This window comes from Electrophorus electricus, chromosome 23, assembly GCF_041902795.1.
Source record: "Electrophorus electricus isolate QZ-2024a chromosome 23, ASM4190279v1, whole genome shotgun sequence".
NCBI classification, from domain to species: Eukaryota; Metazoa; Chordata; class Actinopteri; order Gymnotiformes; family Gymnotidae; genus Electrophorus; species Electrophorus electricus.
The window spans coordinates 10,762,746-10,787,558 of record NC_137519.1 but is presented as its reverse complement, the minus strand read 5'-3'; the positions used below and the strand labels follow the sequence as shown (position 1 = coordinate 10,787,558).

At 42.5% G+C, this 24,813-nt stretch overlaps 1 protein-coding gene across 1 annotated transcript; it reads right to left on the bottom strand.

Moving 5' to 3' along the window:
* Positions 1 to 1,221: 1,221 nt before the first annotated feature.
* smad3a (SMAD family member 3a) lies at positions 1,222 to 24,337 on the bottom strand. The gene is made up of 9 exons (XM_027004759.3): positions 23,898 to 24,337; positions 11,187 to 11,380; positions 10,724 to 10,858; positions 9,067 to 9,141; positions 8,596 to 8,646; positions 7,426 to 7,638; positions 6,976 to 7,113; positions 6,488 to 6,632; positions 1,222 to 3,184 (listed from the first exon to the last, which is right to left on the bottom strand). Exons 1-9 carry the CDS (start codon positions 24,098 to 24,100, stop codon positions 3,061 to 3,063), a joined length of 1,278 nt encoding a protein of 425 aa, XP_026860560.1. The 5' UTR covers positions 24,101 to 24,337; the 3' UTR covers positions 1,222 to 3,060.
* Between the last annotated feature and the right edge of the window lie 476 nt (positions 24,338 to 24,813).

Here is a 24,813-nt window from a genome sequence, read left to right as displayed (position 1 = left end):
TTGTAATCCAGCACTCTGACACTATACTCAGTAGTTGATTTTGATGTCTGTTTAACATGAGTCCTGTACTCCATGTGTCAAACTTTGTCAATTTCTTTCAGGTGTGATTTAGTTTTGACCAAAGGCCATATAGGAGCAGTGGGTACTCTAAATATACATTTACCCCATTAATGAAATTGGAGCTTGTGGAAAAAATTATCTTTAATACAAAGGTCAAATCTTTTGAGATATATCGTTTTATTAAAAGTACAGTAATAGCAACTACAATGAAGTATATAGTTGACAAACATTTTGGATGCAAAGAAAAATAATATAGAATATATATTTTATACAAAAGGACATTAGCCTATTTAAAGCTTGACACAAAAACACAACTAATCATAGCATCACAGAATAAGTGAGTTACCAGAATCAATAAGCAACGCAAGCACAATAAAGCATACTATTGAAAGGTAACTCAACAATTCGCTGATTAACTTAAAATTAAATTCATATTTTTTATTCAATGATGCTGATGTTTCCCTTTATCTTCTAGTCGACCAATAGTGGACCAATAAGAGTACTCCTATCATAGTAAGAAAACTATGAGGGGTCATAAATTTCCTATTAAAACAATATATACCATTAATATTATAAAAAACAGTTCTGAGCATCTGGTAAATCAAATATGTAACCTTTCTAAATCTGATGTATGCTGTTAAAACCTTAAAATCTGATAAATGCTGGTAAACCTGAAACTATACTGAAATGTTGAGAGCCAAAAAATACTTTTTTTCCCCCAAATATTTCCTCCCAAATACCTTCTGTATCCTCAGATGCGAACCTGTATTATAAATGCGAAACTGGAGCTTCTGAAGTCTGTCATCAGTTCCTAGCTCTGACATCATAGTTTTAAATCAAATCACTGTGAAGATCAGAAAGAAGGTATGCAAGAGCCAAGCAATGGCTTAATGAACTGTCTATACAAATTCTTTTAAAAACCCAAACAAAAACCCATAAACAAAACCAGAAACCTCATTTGGACAAACATTTCCCTTTTTTAACCCCTTCCCCGGTATCTCCTCTCTATGGTATAAAAATATGTGGCTATGGTTTAAAAAAAAAAACTGCCTGCAGGTTTTTCTCCATTTGAGCCTTTGCCAAATAAAAGTACATCGGCAAGGTCCTCACTTTGGAAAAAGAAGGAAACAACAACAATAACAACAAAAAACAATAGCAAAATAGAATTTAGGTAGAAATTTAATCAAACTCTGAAAACAGGCATGCATCAATATACGAGACATCTAAAACTATTCATTTTGGAGTTAACTGAAATCAAGTGTGGCCCTCATATGAGTTGAATGACAAACATCTGTGCACATACTGTGTAAGATCTAAAATGAAATCTTTATGCCAAAGTGCACTCACTCAATGGACTTTACTGGAGTGAATGAGAAGAATGAGAAGGGGATATATAATTGGACTCTGGCAGATAACCAATGACTAGTTTACTTTTATTTTGCAACAGATTCCTAGCAAGATCTTAAAAGACAACCATCAGTTTGTATATGTTTTAAATTAAATCAGTTGTATAGTACAGTGCAATCTTAGTTGAATGAAAACCATTTAAAATAGGTGTGGAATGTTGCACAGGCAATATAAGGACTCAGAGTTGTGTGCAGGTTTGGTGGAGCTTTCTTTTGCATGGTGTAAATGCAGACGCTGGCCCAATAATTTAAAGCGAAGAAAAGGATAAAGTAAACGATATTTATATTGACGGGAAACCAAAGTGTGACTCTGTGAGTGCTCTTTGCCCTGCTAAAATAACCCCCATTTTATTGGTTGATTAAACAGCCTCCTGCATGAGAGTTGGGTGGTAAAGCTGCTACAGAGTGAAGATGGATCATGAGTCCCCACCAAAGAGCTGCACACTTCTTCCCCAGTGTTGGCTCTTCCCCATAGACAGCCCTATCTGATCTCACCAGGAGGGCAGGCAGACACCCCCGGAATCACTCACACACACCCACACGGCAGGGACAGCTGGCTCACAGATTAAACAGCTACCAAAAGCACATCTTAGGAGAACACACACCCACACACAGAGACTTGGCATGGCTCCACACAGACAGATTAAAACACAGGGGGAGAGCTCTACTCCGGGGGGGGGGGGGGGGGGGGAGAGAATAACAGCTTCTCACCCTGTAGCCGTCTACAACAGCTCCACCCTGCTAACCCCATACTGTTTCCTTAAAGCAATGTATAATGCTTAGGATGCTTATATAGACAGCTGTGCTGCACATTACCCTGTCCTTCTACAGATGCCTTCAAAGTGTTTAGGTGAAGTTTTACAGATCGAGGTGATCCTTCCACTTCTGGTTCTTAAGGCACTGGTCAATTATGGCTCTAATGAGAGAGGGCCTCTTCTCTGACTTAGTGAGCTTTTACTCCAGTTTAACTCCTCTTGGACTTGACTGGCACGACACATGAAACATAGAAGTCCATGGATTAAATCAAACAGTATTTGTTATCTTTCACACACAGAGCTCATTTCCCATTCACTTACATTAACATGTATGACATGGTACATACAAGGGTTTTGTCCCAGTATTTTGTTAAAACAAAAATAGCCGAAACATTTTAACTGAAATTTCTAAAACTTCATTAATCTTTCATTGTACACAAATAATTTGTTATTATATTAATTAGGTGTTTTATTACACTTGTTGTGATACACATAACGAAGCAACACGTAAGACAAAAAAGGGGACACTACAGTACATATGGCCAGCCAAACTGGCTCTGACCCACAAAATGTCACAAAGGACACTAAATAAACATGGACATAATGTAAAAAGAAAATATAAACATAAATGGTACTGTTTAATACACACTTCCTCTTTGAGACGAACGTGTGTGAAAGTGCTATTGAAAGAAGGTGGGTTTTGTCAGATGAGCTGCATTTTCTATTTGCTGATGGCTTTAAGGGTCGTTACCCTTCCGTTCCGAAAACATTTTTCTGTTTCAGTTCTAGTTTTGGTCTGGTTACTTCCGGCAGTGGTAAAGGGGAGGGGAACGCATTTCCTATGACACACTAGAGCAGCGGACAGCAGGCGATCCCATCTGAGTTAGCACCTTGTCCAGCCATTGCAGGGGTCCGTTCAGGTGCAGTTCTATCCAGCAGGGGGTGCTAGTCACTGTCTGCCGCCTACAGTGGAGTGGAGTGGACAAAACAGCAGAGAGAAGATGAGGGAACAAAAACAAAGAAAAAGAGAATAAGAATAAAATGTTGTAACAGATTAGGAAATGTAATCAGTTATTTGTCAGTGGTATCTTTACTGAATTAGGTTGAATTAGGTGATGAAGAAGCAGGGCTGACTGAGTGGGGCGTACAGGCTGTCAGGGCGTCTGGGTTTGAGCTCAGTCTCTGCGTAAACTCAGCTCTGTAAGAAACAGCACCACACGCCTCTACGCGCTTCCAGATTCTGGCTGGGATCATCACCACTGCCAAACACACTCGTCTACATTCCACACTGCTGACCCAATGCCTCAGCCTGCTTCTCTCCATTTTATGCACACACACACACACACACGAACACACACTGTTTCTGGGAGCTTGCCTTCACCCCCCTACTCATGACGTTCAGGTTCAGCCAACCCACTCCATTTTCTTTGTCTCTCTTTCACATGCTCTTTCTGATCCCCTAGAATTACATACATTGCCACACAATGCTCTGCGAGAGCAGGCAAGCACCAAAACACACAGACACGCACACACGGAGTAGTCCTCAAATGGTCTAAATGTGGCTTCCGCTCCATGCTCCTAACAGGGTGTAACACATGCTTTGACACTTAAGGATACGCTGAAGCCCAGGATATCTCCCTCCCAGCCTGTCCTCCCTCCCTGCATGTCTCTCAGGCTCTCCACCCGGAGCCTGCTGTCTTCTGCCAAGTCCTTCAACTCCCTCGTGCTTCACTGTGGCTCTATCAGCCGTGGTCCTTGCCTGCCAGCGGCCCCTCCGGGACTAATGATGAGACCAGTGACAAATTGAAGGTAGGGAGAGAGATGGCGAGTGGGACAGTCGGAGAGGGAATGGGGGCTAAGTGAGATGAAAGATTGAGCAGGAGAGAGTAAGAACAGACTGTGTCTGAAGGAAGAGTTTGATCCCCCTCAATTCAGGTTAAGGCACTTGCTGTGTTTTATTACACTCCTCCACATGTGAGGAGAAGACAAATATATGACTTACTGACTGCACTAATGTAGGGCAACATGGTGGTCCAATGTGCACTAATGGTGAAGAACTGTTCCACTATCCCAACATAAACCAGTTATACATAATAATTTAACATACATTTCTTTTAAAATAGGACAATAATGTAGTCTGTAGGAGTTGGCAGTTCTAGAATTTACCCCCAAAATAGCACTGCAGTAGCATTGGCTCATCTCAAACAAACTTACAAACTTGATGCCCTTCAAAACTTTTTAATTATATTAGGAATGCATCTATGCAGTGTCAGCTCTTTCGTCTTGATATTTTTAACCAGAACATGCAGGTTGTTGTAATAAGATGGTGGGGTTGATTTAGTAGTCTCGAATTCCAGCAGCTACTAATGTCGCCTTGATAGACTGAACCACTAATGTGGAAGCAGCCCATCCAGAGTGATCTTAGCCATATTTTATAGTCCAAACCTGCACTGAGTCATCCTGATCCATTGCACCAGAATTCCCATATTCAACAAATCAACAAAGTCTAATTCAAATTCCTTTAAAAAAAAAAAATAATAATAATTAAAAAAATAAATAAATAAAAAAATAAATAAAAAAATAACTAAATATATATATATATATGTTGTTAAAATCTGTAACCTTTATTGTGAAGGCTACCAATGCTGTTTGTTAAAAGGGCTTGCTGAAGGGCATGACTACCAGACAAGCCACAGGAGCCATCACAAGTAACCAGAAAACCAACCACAATCCCAAAATAAAAGTCCTTAGGAAATTTTGGTAAATCTGTGATTGAAAACTATGATTGAAAGTGAGAGTGTGAATCTAAATATGTGAATCTAAAATATTTGCAATTCAGCCCTTTATCTAGTTATTTTGATGTCATACATCACTCTACTCTTTACAATCGTGTTACACATCTCCACTAAGATACAATATTGGGGACACAATTAGTGATGTTATTGACATTATTGTGGTGAAAAAGATTGATTTATAAAAATGATACTTTTACTCCAACCCTAAATACCAACATACATCGTTATACAATCCCTTGCCCCCACCCGGTACTCTGCCCTCCTCGATCCTCTATTTAGCACCACTAAGAAAGCACTTGCTGGGGCAAAGTACCATCTTCAGGGCAGCTGAGTATTCTACTGAGACATGTGAGATGGGTGAGAGATGAGCTGTGAGAGAATGACAGACTGCTAGGGAGAGTCCAAGGTCAGCCGACTTTGCTGTACAGAAGCTTCATGTGGTGCCAGCCACTTTCATTTATGGCAGCCATCTCACCGCTGCTAGTAGTTCTGAGCAAAATTTGAATGAATGGGGTTCATCACTTAAGAGAAACGGTGTGAGCAGTTCAGATCCTGAAAGAGAAGCAGCCTGAGCATGAAGTGCCTGGCCAAATACAGAAGCAGTCTGGGAAACCAGAGTCTCTCTCTTTCTCTCCTTTTTGGTTTCATTCTTTTTTTTCCTTTCTCCCAGTTTTGGTCCCTCATTCTCTTCCACACCCTTTCTCTCTCTCTCTCTCTCTCTCTCTCTCTCTCTTTCTTTCTCTCTCTTTTCTCTGCAGTGAATGTCTCTGTTGGAAATCCACGACTGCTTTTGATTATGGACTTGGTTGCTCTCTTTCCAACAATAAGATTACACACAAGAGACAGCGTACTGGGAAAGGGAGAACAAAGACAGAGAGAGAATAAGGAGCCCAGACCAGGAAACTCTGACACTTCTTGGAGCTCAGAGGGTGTGTATTTGTTTTGGCACACTGTGACTTGCTAGCGCAGACCTAATAGTTTACATGGCTGGCATGTTGATCTGGGGGAGGTCTGAGAGGGCAGGTGCACCATCCCCCAAAATGTCATGCACCAGCCAACGCCAAACCAGCCCAGATTAAGCCGGACGCTCTGGGAAACAGTTCTGCCCAGATGGTACACACAAAACTGTGTGCACCAACACTGCACCAAGACTGACTATAGTGCAGCCATTCTGAACCACTGGACCAAGGTTCCTACATTAAGCAACTGAGTAAAGTCTAATTCATCTTAGAAGTTCATAGTTTTTATTATCGTATTTTTTTGTTGCTGTTTTTTGCATATCCACTGCTGCAACAAACAGGAATAGGGACTAGAGAACAGAGGGACCAGGACCAGGTCCCCAGATTTTGTACTACACTCCTTCTGTGTGAACACAGTTTAGAGGTACCTGGGACAAATGTACTCATAACCGCAGCTCTGCTGTGGCACAGTTAGCCCCAAGGCAGCCCTTGGGGGTGGGGAGGAGACCCACCTGTACTCTGCTCCCCAGCCCTTGACAAAGCTCATGCGGATGGTGCACATGCGGGTGAGCTGGTAGACGGCCTCGAAGCCCTGGTTCACTGACTGAGCCAAGAGTGCAGCAAACTCTTGGTTGTTGAAGATCTTCAGATTACAGCCTGACGAAAGACAACGAGCAGACACATGCATTAAAACAGGATATCTGAGGGCTGGGAGAAAAATAAGAGATAAAAACATGACTTAAGGGTGTGAGTAGAATCATAGTCTTAAATCATTGTGTATTCCTTAAATCATTTCCCCAAGTGCAACATTCTGTTCGTTTCAGATTCAACAAGTGATGAATCTGAACCAACCTGAAATATGACCGAACAAGATAATGTAGAATCTAAAACTGCATGCATAATCCATTCTCCACAGAAACACAGAAAGTAGGTAAGAGCTTTTTCAGTGGACTCAGAATGGGTGCTGAAGGCTTGCTCACTCGCTCTCTCTCTCTCTCACCTGGTGGGATCTTACACACGGTGGCAGGGTGCCAGCCATAGCGCTGATTACAGTTGGGACTCTGAACAAAGATGGCACTGTCACTGAGACACTCAGCAAACACCTCACCTCCGATGTAGTATAAACGCACCCCCCGACCTACAAAACACACACACACACACACACACACACACACACACACACACAAATGACTGCTGTCAACAGAAGCAGAAACCAAAGAGAAAAATGTTGTTTACAAAACATGTCTTCAGCATTCAGGATATTACATTTCTTGACAAAATGTTGCTATATTAAGTCCTTTGACACACAAACCACACTGCAATACACCAACAAATTATTTCCTTTTTTTCTAGTGTAGGCTTGCTTTAAGTTAGCTTGTAAGAGCATTTATTCATGTAGTGTGTTGGGGAGGGAGGCTTTGGGTGTTTGGGTGTAGGTGTGTGTGTTCACCAATGTGTCTGCGGGTAAGTTCCACAGCTGCATTGCGGTTCACGTTGGACAGCAGACCCAGGCAGAAGCGCTCTGAGTTGGATGGATCGGTGAAGCCATCTACCGTCAGAGAGGGCTGAGAGGCATGGAAGATCTCCCCCACACGCTGATTCAGCTCATAGTACGATATGGAACACCAGAACGCAGGCTCACAGTACGTCACAGGCTGCAGGTCTGAGAGACGGGGAGCAATAGAGAAAGGGATAGAGAAAAAGACAAATGAAGCAATATGAAGAGAGAGAGAGAGAGAGAGAGAGAGAAAGAGTGTGAGAGACAGATACAGAGAGAATAATTGAAAAAAGGAGTGAGACAATGTGAGGAAGAGAGACAGAGAGAGTCAGAGACAACAAAGAGAAAGAGTGAGAGAAGAGGTTGAGGAGAGAGGGATGGCCAAGGAAATGGTCAGGGAGGGGCACAGAAAAATGAACAAACGAAGAAAAAAGGGAAGGAGAGAAAGGGGGTTTTAAAATAACGAACGGGTGGAGATCGATGACACGGCGATGTCAATAGCCAAGGCAGATTCCCAGAACTAAAAAGCGACAGCAGTGGAAACACCACCATTGCTTGGTCACGCAAATTACGGCCTTGTGGCAAGAGCTTCACAAGCACACCACGATTCCTGTAACTGCTTCAAAGAAGCAAAAAAAAGAGAAAAGAAATGAAAGGAAAGACCAGAGAGGATCTGGCCTGCACGCGTGAACGGCCCAGCTGGAACATGTGGCTCTGGGGTTATTTATTATTCCAGAAGCAGCGAGGAAGACGAGAATTCCATATGGGATTCTCACTTCAGATAGAGAGCGGCAGGATATGGTTAACACAAGTGTGGTGTGGGCGGTGTGTTTGTCCAAGGGCTTGAGCAGGGGTCGGAGTCAGGAAAGACAAAAAGACTCGTTCGGCTGGAGCTTCCTCCGGGGCAGCCACCAGTGGAAGAATCTCAAAACACATGTATACAAACACCTGCACATGCATACTACCCCCATCTCCCTACCGTTGTAGATACGCCCACACATGAGTACATATACCCACGCACACATCCATTGCCATGTGCAGATATACACAGATACCTGCATACACACATGTATACATGCATACATATACATATGTGCCCCTCCTCCCACCAGAAGGCCTTACCTAAGTTGTTGTGTGCTGGAGATACAGGGTTTGGTGACAGGTTCGGAGATCCTAATGAAAGAGACAAAGATGATGGCCACATGACGGTATTTCCCTGAACTTTCACAGCACTTTTCACATCTGCAATTTCCTTCGGGACCAATAAAGTGTTACGTTATCAAACACTAGACAGTACTAACACAAAACCATCACAAATCTGATTATCTTGAACTGAATAGAACAGAACTAGTCTGGTTTACCAAGCACACTGCAGAATAAAGACCATTCAAGATATATGAGGTTCACAGTTATATGAGGGTGTGCTCTTCTAGCACCACCCCGGCCCTTTTCACTTCCTGGCACCCTTATAGCACATGGAAGTTATACCACATTACAAACACTCTGCAAAACAGAGAAGACTAAGCAGGTACGCAGCTGCTATGTCTTATAAACAGCTCCTAAATACAGCATAGTTTGTCTAAAGGTCTTAACCTGTGTCCATGCTATGGTTCATCTGGTGGTCACTGGTCTCTCCATCCTCACTGAGGTAGCCTGGAGGAGGTGTCTCTGAAAAACACAGACAACACACACTGGTGGGGACAAAGGATTCAAACAGGTGCAGTACACACACATAAGGTGGTGACTCATGAGGTTTTTTCCTCAAGACTAAGCTTCCTATTTAGAAGCGGTTTGGTTTCAACAGCAGGAATTTCAGCAGCAGGTTAGCTCTGCCCAGGAAATGGAAAAGCAAATGCCACATTACAGTAAGTGACCACAGGTCCAAACCTTGAAAAATATTACCATTCAAGGTGAGGTGGAGCCAGAGTCAAACACCATGAGTCAAATCAGGCCCAGGTGGTGTCCATCATACTGACTTTCACTTCTATACAGTATTCTTTATTGCGGTCGGGTAAAAACCAGGATTTACATCACACATCAGTGAAAGTTGGAGACTGGAGACTGACACAGCCTTACACCACATCTTAATCACTTACTACGGCTTACCACAATACAGTATAATACAAAAACTAAATAAAATAGTCAGTGTTTTATATTTTTAATTTGGTTACTTGTGTCTAGAGCACTACAGTACAGTACTGTGTTTGTCTGTGTGCAGTGCTCAATGTGTGTGAGAGTCAGTACAATGAAGTCCATAAAACATTTATGGCAGTTTTTGTTATTTTGCCACTCTGCTCTAGGAAATAGTAAATGAAATGGTGACTTTAAAGTTCAAATGCAGAGAAGGGGACCAGGTATAGAAGGACTGTGATTTTTGCACTGTTCATCCAAATGTAGATGTAAATTAAAGATGTTGTTCAACACAGTTAAATCCAATATTCTAGAGCAGTGACAAAACAACACAAATTTAATCACTGTCCAATTACATATTGCAGTGTATAAATGTGTAAACTCCTAAATATGAGCACACACACACACACACACACACACACAAGCACGTGCACACACATGTGTATGTGTGTGTACGAGGCAGTGTCTGCTGTTCTCCCGGTCTGCTTCCTAGGGTTTCTTTGCAGTGTTTGTTTGTGTGTGTGTGTCTGTGTGTGTGTGTGTGTGTGTGTGTGTGTGTGTGTGTGTGTGTGTGTGTTGATGATTTACCAGTGGCTGCCCCTGCAAGTCGGAGCAGCTTGGAGTGGACTATGGAAACAGGGGCCCTGAGCTGAACTGTTTCTCTGTCTGTCTGCTTGGACTGCTCTGTCTCCTGACCACTCAGTGGTGGCTCAGTGACCGAAAGAGCAGTGACTACAGTCCTAGCTTCAACAGTCCAGCCCTGAGTACAGCCAGTGTTGAAGGAAATCACCTCAAGGGTTTAGGGCTTTTTTTGGCAACCAATAATCGCTCTGTTAGGTCAGTTTCTCAGTTCTCAGTGTCAGGTTTCACAAGTGGTTGGAAAAGTAATTTCTGTCATGAGGTTGCCATATATCTTTATGAACCAGTAATGCCAGAGCTGAGGGACAAACACGCACACACACACACACACACACACACACACACACACACACACACACACACACACAGCACTTAAACCCTCTCATATGCTCCCATAACCTCTAATAATATCATAATATCCACTCAAAACGTCATATTAACATTTAATAACCTCTAAAAACCTCTCATGCTCTTCTCTTACCTGGGATGTAGTTGCTCTGGGGCTCAATGCCTGCGGGGAAGTTGGTGTTTTCAGGGATGGAGTGGCTGTAGTCATCCAGAGGAGGAAACTCACTGGGGATCTCTGTGTGCCGCGGCACCAACACTGGGGGCAAGACTGGAAGGAGAGAGTGATACTTTCAACAGTATCTTTACCCACAGACATACACAAATACACACACACACACACACACACACGTAGCATTGTGCACATGCATGCACACACTCACCACACTCCCTATAGCTTCTCTGTAATACAGAGACGTTGTAGAGAGTGAGGTGTGTGTTTTTGTTTTCATACAATTTATAAAATCAGGGCTTGAAGTGCAGTATTTAAAAATGTCATATGTACTTTAAATAGTGTGCATTTTGACTCAGTTTATGTACTTAGTAGAAACAGAGTTTTTATTCGTGACTGCTGTTCTCAGGGGTGGTGCACCACTCACCTGGTGTCTCAACGCGCTGGTAGTGGTAGGGGTTCACACACACCTCGTCCTTCTTCATGTGGAAGGCGAACTCACACAACTCCACGGCCCGCAGCTCATGATGAGACTGCAGGTCTGGCCAACGCCACAGTCGGCAGTAGATCACATGAGGGAGACCTTTCCTGTGGGACACCTGCAGACGCCCGTCCAGAGACCTGCCAGACAGCATGTGCGAGACGGGGAGGGAGAGAGACAGACAGACAAAACGAGAGACAGAAAGAGAGAGAAATGTAGTGGCATTAGACACCGTATGACACTATTAACAAAATCATGATCAACTGTGCACTGATTACAAGTTGTTCATTGTTATAGTTGCTTCTCACCTGCAAATGTATAAACCTGATGTTACAGAAAAATCCAAAATTATTTTCTTGACAAACGCTTCTTCCTTTACTCAGGTTAGAAACTGACCAGCAGTGAACAGGGTAGGAGGAGGCTAATGAACTGTGCATGGCAACAGATGGGTAATTGTACACCAACAACATGCCCATATAAGATAGGTGCACCCACAACATGGCCATAGAGATGAGGTTTAAGCTGTTTCTAATAATCAGCAAGGTGAGATCATTTTCAAAAAGCAGCACAATTTCCAATTATGCATTCAAAACATATGGCTGAAAAAGAAAAGTAATAGGAAGAACAAACATGAGGAATTGTTATAAGAATGAGTTTTTGTGGTGGTCTTTTAACTGCCATATCAAGTAATGCCAGGTTTAGACCCCAAGTAATTGACTGCACCTGTTAGGGCTCCTAATCTTGCTACACAGAATAGGCAAGCCTGTAGCATCACCAGAGAGCACGCAGCCATGAAACACCATCTCACTTTGGCTTACAAGACCACTAGATGACATCTTGTGTTCTTTCTTGCTGTCCCTTGCACACACATCCGTTTAACACCAACATGCACAGACATACACCACAAATGCGCACTCAAATGCATCCTGAAGGCAAAGCGCAAAAGCTCTTCATGACCCACACCTCCACCATCACCATCCCTTTGCCCCTCCCCGCACGCACGCTGCCCTGCCGCAGTGGCTGAGGGCCCAGGGCTGGCCCGGCCGGGCCAGACGCAGGGCCCACCGCAAACCAACAGCCCGGTTGGGGACCTGCTAGCGCGCACCACGATGGCGGCAGCAGCAGCTAGAGCAGCACCACAACGTGGTTTCAATTTGTCAAAGATTTCACTTTGCTGGCAGTTAGGAAGAGGGAGGGAAAAAATAAGAGCGATGTGAAAAGCAGAAAACCAGACGTCCCGTTGAGAGAGTTCGGGTGTATGAGTGTGTGTGTCTGGGGGAGAGAAGGAGAGAGAGGGAGAGAGACCTTCAACAGTACATCTACTAAATAAAAGGCTAGAGTAGAAATGAATTATGTAACAGCTCTTTGTTTATTCAGTTGTGACCCATTGTTTTTTATAATCTACAGCTCTTTTCTTAATAATACTCAATGTACAAGCAGTAGCAGTCATACTCATTCACCCTGTACACGGACACACCCACACAAACACAAACACCCACACATACCCACCCACACCCACCCACACATACACACCCACACCCACCCACACATACACACACACCCATACACACACACACACACACCCACTCACACATACACACACACCCACCCACACACCCACACACACCCACTCACACATACACACACACCCACACATACACACCCACCCACCCACACCCACCCACACATACACACCCACCCACCCACACATACACACACACACACACACCCACCCACACACACATACACACACAGCAAGGGTCAGGGAATGGAAGGGCCGATCAGTACTTTGATCTATGCACTGTCAAGACACTGGCAGTTGACCCTGCATCTCCATCCACATGTGCAATTAATGACGAAAGGTTGCACTTTAAGCCTGCATGTAGTGTTGTTATATTACCATCACTATTTAATATTGTTATATTTGTTACATTGTTGTTCATTATCTGTTATTATTTAATTCATTCATTAATTCATCTGTTATTATTATTATTATTATTATTATTATTATTATTATTATCCATCGTCTTATCACCAATAGTTGATACATGCTTGCTTTTTGGATAAAAACAAACATCTGTAACAACAGCACAAATGCTCGTAGGTAATCTATTCGGTCTGCCATCTCGTTACTACTGTTTGCTTCCATTGTGCACTGTGCCACATCCTCCATTGATGATGTAGCCTTGGTTCCAATAAAAATTGGTGCAAATGCGGGGCGATTCTCACAAGAGTGAACCAGTATTCTTTCGAGTTGTGCTACCCATCAATATGTGCTACATAGCAGCTAAATCCCAGTTTTTTATCTTTCGTGTTATCACAGTTAGTCCCTCCCAGCTTCCATGTTCCATGGTTTCCCTGTCTTGTGTGTTTTGGTTCCATTCCTTAGTTTCATTTTCTCCACCCCTCGTTTGGTTTTCCACGCTTGTTATTACTTTCACCTTTGTCTGGTTTTGAGTTAATTCATTCATTTAAACCCTGTCTTGTTCCCTGTGTCTTGCCTGTTCATGGTTTGGCTGTTTGAATGTCTGAAAGCCTGTATCTGTATGCCCCTAAGTTTGTACTCCGTGTATCCTAGTCTGACTGTTTTTCCTAGCCGTTTTGTTTCTTAGCCTCCGAGTTCTTCCTAGCCTCTTTTATAGCCTGCTTCCCCTGTTTGCATTCGTGTTTTTGTTTGTTTAATTGTGTTTCCTCGTACTCTCAGTATTGGCTCAATGACCCTTGACTACTCTGATGACTACAACTTTGGATTTGCCCGTAATAAGCCTCACTCTTCTCTGCACATGCGCCCACCTCCTTATCACTCACCGTTACATGTGTTCATCAAATGGAGTAAACACTGATGTAAAATAATATGATTCTGTACTGGGAACATTATTTTATATGGGATATTTCCTGGGATTCAGTATTACAACAGAGTATAAAAACATGTTTCCCATGCTCTTACAGTACACTTACTCCTTTTGTTATTAAACTGAAGTCATTATACTGAGAGAGTTAGGCTATACCTTTATGGGATACACACTATTTATTCTTGCATTTTTCGACAAATCAGCACAACTGGTCAGAAAACCGGAATGGTGTGTGAACAAGAACAGAACCCCTTCCTTGTTGGTGGAAAAGGGAAATGTGAGCATTCCCCTTTATGAACTGTAATGTAGTAGGTTTAATCCCTGATGCAATTTTGTTTTAGTTCTGATTATTTCAAACTACCTGTTTAAATAAACAGTAATGGATGGTTTAATTCACCACCCAGCGTGGATATCCAGAGAAATCTTGTAGACTGCAATGGTGACTTATCCCTACACTAAATCTTAAACATGTCTTTTAATTCTTACACTACCTATAGACCTGTATACCCTGCATTCTAAGTAAAAACCTACTTCTAAGACAAACAGAAGTGAATTTCTACATTTGTGCCAAAAGCCACTACTGTGCTTCAGCAATTACAGCCTACAACCTAATTACTAGCAATAAATACGTAAAAACCCCACTCTTTAACCAGAGAGCCGAACAAACTGAACAGTTCAGACTACAACTTGGTAGCGTAGTGTGAATTCTAAGAAGCCCCACGTCAGGCTTGTGTAATGAAAAGCTCCTCAGGAATGGCTATACTGCAGAGCCCTGAGGTCCTGGCCCAGGACATGTGAGACATGCATTATGCATGACTGCTGTATTACGTGTTTTAGATATGCATCAGATACATCCACAACATACTCTCACCCCACATGTCCACAGTAAGAGAGAGAGAGAGAGAGAGAGAGAGAGAGAGAGAGAGACATTGAAAAAGTTATACCTGTTCGGCAAAGCTCCCCAATTCACTTAGGAATCCTGGGCATGGATACCATTCATGTCACATACTCTTATTTATTCCAACAGACAGACTGACATACAGGGATTTAAAAAAGCAACAGCCTTTCATATATTGGACAACTTTCACCTTCAATGGATGAATAATGCCTGATGGTGAAGTGGCTGAGAAGAACAGTGGGCAGGGATTCTACATGCACTAACCTTGGCTCAAGCTATGAAGCCTTAGCACAGTAACTTGAAAAGGCTTTTTCACTTTGCCACTCAGCGTGCATTCAGTTCCTTTACAAAGGAGCTGCAAGATTCAGACAATATTGTTGGCAGAGATAACCAGGAACTGAACTGGCATAGAGAAAGGAATTCTAAGTATTGATTTTGCTCTTGAGAATTTTGGGAAAGTAGGCGAAGAGCACCATAGTCCATAGAGTCTCACAGTCAGATGTACACCCACTCACAAATTCAAAGGGAAGGTCCACCATTTGTCAGCTGTCACTTGAGCAGAGGGACAGCTGGGATTTAGGAAGACAGACACAGAGAGACAGAGAGAGAGAGAGAGAGAGAGGTAATTCCAGAAAGAGAGATAGGAGCAAGTGCATAATGGGGGCAGAGGAATGAGGGGGTGTTTGATATGACCCCACTCTTTAACACACTCTGAACCTCACCACCATTATACCGCTCAACACACTAGCTCAGCTATTAGCATTACAACAGCATTTTGGAAATCTGAACTTTCTTAGTTACTTCTTAGGTACATATTTAATGTTAAAAGTATGTAAAGTATTATGCAAGTACTTTCATTGTCTAGTGTGTTACAGAACTAACAGATGTAACTTTAATAGGAAAAGTAAATAATAAAGTAGTAACTGTATTATAGCGCCAAATCAAAAGTGAGGATTGTATTCTTTGTTGAGGATTACTGCTAGGCTACAGCATCGGTAATATTGTGTAATCGTTGTCAAGGTCAGTGTTCAGTGCTGTTGCTCTGCGTGTAAAAACAGAATTCATTCCAAGTTTTGAGAAACTGCAGAGACACTTCAAGGAAGCATTAGGAGCTTTCAATGACATGATCTGTCTGAACTATGTTAATGGGATACACAGACGTAGCCCATAGGAAGGGAGAGAGAGGACAAAGGTAGACAAGCCAGACTGCTTCCAACACACCAAGCCCCCCGAGCCTCCTGTGCTTCGGCCCCCCAAAATAACCCCTTTGCCATTATCGCTGCTGCCCTTCCCCCTCCCCAGGAGTTTAAAGTCGGACAGCACAGTGATAGCACGCAGGCTACGGCCAATCACAGGAGCCCACACTTATTGTTCAGTGTGGGGCTAAAGATACACATTAATCTTGTCAGTCACAGACTCAAACTCACAGCCACACAAAGCTGTCCTCCACCACGTGAAAGTGCCACCATTGTTGGAGAGGGTAGGCCATCACACCTCCTCCTCAAACATATGTAGCGTAGCTCATCCAATGCATCTCCACACACTTGGAGGAGAGCATTAAGCTTTCTGTTCTACTGTATGAGCATGCAGACATCAATATCACTGAAACTCAAAGGTGCACTCTTAAGAGTGCTGGTACAAATGCACAACAACTTGGCTGTGAGAATTATGACAACTTACATGTGAAAACAGTACTGATGTTATTTATTAAACTGAATGCATTAATAATGGGTAAATCACCCCTGAGGTCTCTGGCATCCCTTACCTACGTACACTGCCCATTGTATCAACATCTCCTCTGATCTGAGTCCAAAACAAAGTCAGAAAGAGCAAAGAAGCTTCACATGTTGAACACTCCACCTTCTCCCCCCTTATACTTGGTTGCGTTCCTGTGCCTCTGCTAAAACAATTAGGGCTTACTTGTATAAACAGAAACTAGCTACAGTGTGATCTGCAGGCGATATCACCAGCCGGCTCGGGGCCCAAATCAGTGGTGCACAGGGGGGGCGCGCAATATGGCAGACTGGACACCGCTATCTTCCTCCTGCAGCTCTATGATCATCGTATAATCTGAGAACACAGCTGAGGATTTGACCTGTTGACCACCTTCGGTGTAGCAGATGCTCCACGTAGTTACCTGCCAGCATCAACATAGAATAGAAGAAACTTGGCCATGGTTTACTTATGGCACAAGGTGACATTACATCACTAAGGCTGATCTGTAGCTAGTCTATGCACACACGCGCGCACACACACGCGCGCGCACACACACACGCGCGCACACACACACACTACTGTTGAACCACAGCTTAAATAGGATAACATAACATTCATTAGCTTACCTTCTCTGCCCATCTGGGCCAACTGATGTAATGGTGAAAATTAAATCAGCATGGTTTACACATTGAAAATAGACTAACAGACTGTGCTCATCAGCTTCTTTTTAAATTCTTGCTGCAATCCCACTGGACAATTCAAATAATTTTAAGGTCATAGGTTGCTTGGCCAATTTTAAGACTAATTAGATAACAGATAAACAGATGCTTTATTAGGCATCAAACTGGATCTGCAAGCTCACCCTGGTAGCCCCTTAATGTGGGCCCTCCTGGTAGTGGAAGAATGTGCACTCAATTAGTTCACTTAAGTAGTACTTTCCAGAACTTGAATATGCATTCAAGTAATCATTTTTAGCTATAAGGTATAGCATGAAAACCTGTTTTTCTTCTGCATAGCAAAAACACCTGCACCACTGCATAATGTAGCACACAGATGAGCTGCTGCCACCCCAGCATGCATTTGTGCAGTGTGCTCAAAGTTTGGGCATGCAACAGTATGCAAGGTATTATTGAAGGTATTATTGATGTTTAACCGACAGTCAGCTATCACACAATGACAAAATATAATTGCAATTTCAAAATTCAATTGTAACATATTTTCCTATAATTTTGTTTTTCAATCTGAATTTCAAAGCATAAAGTGTAGATGCAGCCACTTTATTCTTTGAATAAATGGGATAAATGACAGGCTTCAGAGAATAGCTGGATTAGTCTGTGTATACTCCGTGAAGACATTAAAGTCTCCCAAAAAAGCACAGGCAAGCTTCAAAATGTCCTTCACAAGCTACCCCACCCCATTTCAAACACGTGCACACACACACTTCTGAAAAGCTTCACAACCTCAAAGAAGTGCTGTATTCATGGATGTCTGTGACCCCACGCAACGCCCAAGAGTGGCGGCAGTGGGAATGCGCGTGGCCCCGGGCGATGGCAAGTGCGGGACAAAGCAGGCTTGTTGTCTGCTGTACGGAGTGCCTGTTATCCTGGCAGATAGGATGGAGGTGAGGAGTTTTCTAAACCTCCAACCCCAGCAGTGACCACAGACCAAGCACAGGCCTACAACATCCCCTGGGCAGACACAGCATTCCAGAGGGCTGACTAACCCTAACTCACAGTGTGCATACACACATGTTCTGCATACTCACACACACACACACACACACACACAGAAACAAACAAACAAATGCACACTTAGGCACCAGACACACATTTACATGCTTTTACTGTCTGACTCCTCCAACCACACAAGACTATAGATACAGTGCTCAGACCTACAATGGCTGCGTTGCACACACAGTTAGCAATTTTACAGTCTGACAAATACATACATGCATGAGCACATTCAAAGCACTGACAAGTCTGTACCAACACACAATAGGCCTATACACTAATGCACAGATAAACTACATAGCTAACACTTCTCTCCACAACCACAGTCAGACTTGGCACCTGCACTCTACCTCATTACTGTGGCGGTACAAACTTCCTTCTAAACACACACACACACACACACACACACACACACACACACTGTCTGAACCACAGAATAAACTGTTTGAACCATAGAATAAAAAGGATACCATAACATTCAGTAGCCCACCTACTTTGCACATCAAGGCTAAATTATGTAATTCGGCAGTGAAAATTAAACAAGATTAAGTAGCATGGAACTCCAGTAGCAGATGCTCAAGGTGATGCTCAATCCCACTTTGACTTTTATGCAACACTTTACAAATTAGTCTTTGTAAAATACCTTAATCCACACAACATGGTGTTGTGCTCAATAAAAAATTTAAAATTTTACATTTTCTAACATTCTCTATAAACTCAATCTCCAGCCTCATTACTTAAAGTTAAGACACATTATTCAGTAACCACTGTGAATTATTCCATAACTGCACTCAAACTAGCGTAGTTATGTAGTTACAAGTGTGAGTAATGAGAATTTGAATCTACTGGCAGGTTCTTGTAGTGTAACAGGTTAAGTGTACAAATCTATGACACCTTTAATGCCGGTTCTTCTTAGGGCATGACTACACTAAAGTATGACTACTGATCTCTTTGTGAAATTGTGTAGATGACTCTCGATCCAGCAGCTCAACCTAGCTGCATTCACCGAGCCAGTAAAGCAACAAGAGCTGTCGCTAAATGTTGATTTTACTGCCTTCCCCCTCTAAACAATAATTCTGACTCATCTTTCAGAGTCTCAAGTTCATCTCCTGCAGACGACCTTCGCTTTGAAGGTACGCTCCCACCCATGCAAAAAGGCTTGGCAGATCAATTAGAAAAAACAATATGATCTCTTTATCTTATCAAAAGCTGCTTTGAATCGCAGGATGCAGCATAGGATTTCAGGATGTTTAACCTGAGGCCAGACATCTCTTCAGGGTGCATACGGAATCGGCCTCGAAGAGTAAGAAAAATGAGTGTCACGACGGCAGATGTCGCCTGGCCCAGCTTCCCTGATAAACCTTTTTGTTCAGGCAGCCTAGCCTACTGTCTACTTAAAGCCTACTGCATGATGGGGCTTCGACGGGCTTTAAACTTTTTGTGAAGGGTAACTTTTTGCGAAACAAAACCGAGACTGTGGTTAGACGTGCTAGGCGTCTCCGAGTACACATATAGACGCGCGCGGTGCAGGCATGCTATCTGCTGCTGGCTCTTTGCTGGGTCAAGCCGGATGTGCATGAGGCAAGGAAGACACAAACAGGTGCAGCGTATCGCTTTTAAAAGATGAGGCTTCCAAATCTCAAAGCTGGCAGTAACTGAGCTGAAGACGATTTAAAAAGTACAGGCTGGGTTTCAGACACAGGTGAAATCCATGGTGAATCCATGGTGAAAGTTATGTGTGGGGAATCCCCTCTGAATCAATCATTTAGGTCAACAACAGATACGAAGTGTTTGGAGACACTATGTAGGGTTCTTATACTAGTTGTTTTTCTTTTTTACGGACAGTGTAACCAAGCTTAAAATGCCTTCATGCGTGTAAGGTTACTATTGTTTTTGAGGAATACACAACTATAAATTAAAAGTACGTATTGTTTATTTATAGGTACTATGAAGATGTTTTTAAAAAGTTTTTTTACAAGGTCTACACTCAAAATTGAGCAAGATTAGTACACAAAGTCCTTTGTAAAATGCTGCTGTCTATATCTTACACTGCACCTGTGCTGACATGCCCTTTCCAACAATGTAGGCATCAAAGTCACACTGCAAAGTATGCTGAGACTCATGTCACTCACAGAGCCAGTGGCTGGGTGCATCCTCACAGGCATGACCAGACCCTGCTTTGACTCGTACTCACTCACTCCCCATGCCAGAACATGCATGCAAACCACGTCAGCGTATACCGCAAGGAAAGACTGACAGACCATGCCGTTCCTAAGACCTCCAAGTCAAAGAAAAGGCAGTCAAAAAGTCACCCATTCTTACAGGTGGTGGACCAAAGATGAGATGTAAGCAAATAGGAAGCAATTTAAAAGGTTGGTATGAAGCAGCGGATTGCATATTGCAGAGGCGCAGTGAGGAAAGTGCATAAGACTAACCAAACTGCCTGAAAAAAAAATCACAGTTTTGTTTGAACACTTCTTCAACTGTCTTTCATAAGATTGGAGTGCTAGATGTCTTGATAAACATAAATATGTTCTGTAATAAGTTTCCAGTGGGCCTATGTGCTGATTCCAGGTACTTCAAATGAAGTTTTGAAATCCCAAAATGCTCGTAGAAAACTTCATTAGTGTTACTTCATTTCAAGGTCAGGACATTGCTTCTTGCATTCACATGTATTACACAGATCTTTGGCTTTATTTAGGCCTATAATTTTTTCTAACAGTATATGGTAAGTAATTATTATTAATGCCCAGAATCTAGTTGATATTACATTTATTCTACTTTCTTCTTAGCACCTCACCTTACAATAATACACACTCTTTCTCCCCTCCCTCTCCCTTAACCTTCTCCCCTATTCTGCACCCCTTTCTGTCCCTCTTCTCCCTCTCTCTTACTCTCTCTGACCTTCTCCTTCTCTCTCTCTCTCTCTGTTTCTTCCTGTGTCAGTCAGCAGCTCATAACCATTTTCCATCTTTCACAGCCAGCGTAGCTAAGACAGGATTCTGGAACTAAGCACACGCCTGCAGCCCTTGCCCCCTCTTTAAGCCGGTGTGAGATGAAAGGTGTGTGGAATCTAGCACCCCAGAAAAGCATTTCTTAAAGAGGAGGAGAAGCCACTGTCTGGGTGTTCACACACTGAGCCAGGAATAGAGAACAGGGCTGAATGCCATGCTGATTCAGAATACTCAAACAAGCAGGTGAAGTGCTGAAGTCTGGAGGAAAATTGTGGAAGTCTGTATACCATAGCAAAGTGTTTACTGACACAAAGAAATGTTAATATTTTTATTAATAGTTAATATCTGGTTATACTCAAGTAAAATTTGATTTTTTGCTTCAACTAATAAATCTTTAGCTATTTTAGTTGAATCTACACATTAATTTTAACATTTTAGTTTTACCTATTATATACCCGGGCATTTATCTCTATATTCAATTTTGACTCCAAGTCTTGCTCACTGTTCTCCACCATCCAGGCCATTTGAATAAAGCTCACCACAAGTTTTCCTCCTGTATTTCCTAGTAGCTCAGTTTCTCTCACTCTGCTTGTTCTGGCTTCACTAAGACCGATCCCTTGCTCTGGGGCAATACTTTCACTCTGCTATCTGTTGTTTAGAAACAACCCCAGCAAGAACAACAGCGCTGCGGGCAAAAACGACAAACAAAAACCCCACATCTGCTGAGCAACATGCGTTCCACCAGCCCATGCTCACAGTGCCCCAAAATACAAGAGAATGTCTCTATACAAAGCCCAGCCTCACTGTGGAAACACCTCCATAACACCTGTATAATGCATGGATTCCTATAGTAACCATCAAGTGAGAAATGTGAGATCTCTCTCTCTCTCATTATATACACACACACACACACACACACACACACACACACACACACACGTGTGTCACACACACACATATATATATAATATATATATATATAAATTCAAAATTCATAATATGAGGAAGCAAATCACTGGGGCATGTAATGTTTGTGAACTTGCTCTCCCAATATCTTCAGGTGGCACACCTGGAATAAACTTGTTCCTCTCCAAAGCTGGAATAGCACCTGTGGCCACAAATCTACCAGCCTCAACATGTAATTCAAACCCTGTTTAAGGTCTACTTTAAAACTGGCCAAAGTAAAGATTATTTACCCCCAAATCACTGCGGATGCAGCCCTGAGTGCTTTGTCCAACATAGCAAAAGGACTCCCACTTTAATCCCTTCTAAAGGAGACTTCAGACAAATACAGACTGATAGCAGAAGACTGATTTACAAACACTATACGCAATATTATATATATATATATATATATATATATATATATATATATATATATATATATATATATATATGTGTGTGTGTGTGTGTGTGTGTGTGTGTGTGTGTGTGTGTGGTAGGTCAGAATTCCTTAGCGTAATAAAACAAGAACAAACAAGATCATCTAGCCAGTGTAGGGCACACAGGGCAGCGAATTCAAGTAAACAGTTTATGAGAGACACCATGCAACCTCCCATTTTCGTGACAGAAAGAAAAATACACACTGGATGGATGGAACGAATTTCAAACCTAGCTAACCGCGCATTTCTATCAATAATACAGCTGCATTCACAATGCACAGTATCTTAAACACGGAAGATTAAGGTCGCGCGTGTTACATAACATTATGAGTCCACGGACTAAAGCCGGGGAAACGCTACACTGTGGCGTTCAACAGACTACAACAACCGGGGAAACGCTACACTGTGGCGTTCAACAGACTACAACAACCGGGGAAACGCTACACTGTGGCGTTCAACAGACTACAACAACCGGGGAAAGGCTACACTGTGGCGTTCAACAGACTACAACAACCGGGGAAAGGCTACACTGTGGCGTTCAACAGACTACAACAACCAGGGAAAGGCTACACTGTGGCGTTCAACAGACTAAAGCCAGAGGAAGGCTACACTGTGGCGTTCTTGTCTTAAAACGGAATCTCTGAACCGCAAGCGTGCAGTGTGGTTAAAATGTATCCGACCATGAAGAATACGCTGGCAATTTCGACATTCTTGGTCCGCTTAAGTTTCCTAGATGGAAATGAAAGCTCTGTATGTATAAATAAGCTTGCCTGTGCCACACAGATGATGAAAATTAACGAGTCTCTTGATAGTCCTGAAATTCAAGCACAGAATATCTAGATAGTTTATTAAATCGCAATACTTGAACACGGCGTTACTTTTCAAGGTGCGGCTTATAAATATAGTTAGCTAACCTTAGGTCAGCTTCAGGTCTTCTGGTTGCTCACTCTGACTGCTGTCAGAATCGCACACTGGGACACACCAACACCATAAGTTAAGCTGTTGTTGTCAAAAGTGTGTTAGTATGAAAAGAGAAAGTGTCAGAGCCACAACACACACACACACACAAACAAACAAACACCCCATCCACGGTGGACTTTGTTGAGGTGAATTGCTACGACTTACCGCGGTATTGTAATACACTTTGTGCTGATATTTTGAGTTGTGATGGCTTTCTCCAGTTCGTCCAACTGTCCCGTCTTCTTCAGTTTCTTTACAAGACTTTTGACCGCCTTTTCACACCACTTTTCTTCCTGTCCATTTTGTTCTCCCTTTTTCCAACCCAAAAGTCTTTTCACAATAGGGGGAGTGAAAGGCAAAATTGACATGTTAGCTAACTTTTAAATATTTTCCTCTGTGCGTACTCTTACACAAAAGGGGGGAGACGGTTACAACCCAAAGACAAATGCATAAACAGAAAGAAGAACAATTAAAATCATAAACTAGGTCTACATGCGAAGTAAGCGAGACAGAACAATCCGACTTGGGCAAACAAACGCGGCTGCGTTCACGATGTCTCTCCATGCATATCCCGCATTAGCAAGGGGTCTGTATTACTCCGCAGAGAAACATAGTTCCTCCTGTCCCATCTGTGCTTTTTTATTTAAAACAACAATACAAATGCAATCTGTTTTAAAAATACACGTAGGATTCTAGATATTTTATGTCTGAACGAAAAGTTTGTGTTTTTTTATATCAGTGACAAAAAGGCAAGTATGCTCAAGTTTAGAGTCTTCCGCTACAATGCTGTAATGCGGTTCCTTCTGACGTCTGCAGCTGAGTCTGCTTCTAATGCAAATAACCCACTACCAGCTCCCAAACTTACAACAGACAACTGTAGAGATTAGTACAGCAGTTAGGGTCATCAAATGCTTTACATTCGTCAGGTATTTGTCTTCTCTGGTCTGCCTATAAAACAATAATTTCTGTGCGTTCGCTGCATTTAATTATTACTTAAAACGCAGAAGCTCAGTCGGAAATATACGAAGCAAATACTAGTAGATTGAATATTTCTTTCTGAAAAGTTGATGGAAATTGGATA

Coding starts and splice junctions, on each gene's coding strand:
- smad3a (XM_027004759.3), bottom strand. CDS start 24,100: ATGTCAATTTTGCCTTTCACTCCCCCTATTGTGAAAAGACTTTTGGGT. Junction 10,859..11,186: donor CCAGCGCGTTGAGACACCAG/GTGAGTGGTGCA, acceptor CTCTCCTTCCAG/TCTTGCCCCCAGTGTTGGTG. Junction 7,639..8,595: donor TCCAGCACACAACAACTTAG/GTAAGGCCTTCT, acceptor CCCGTCTCTCAG/ACCTGCAGCCTGTGACGTAC.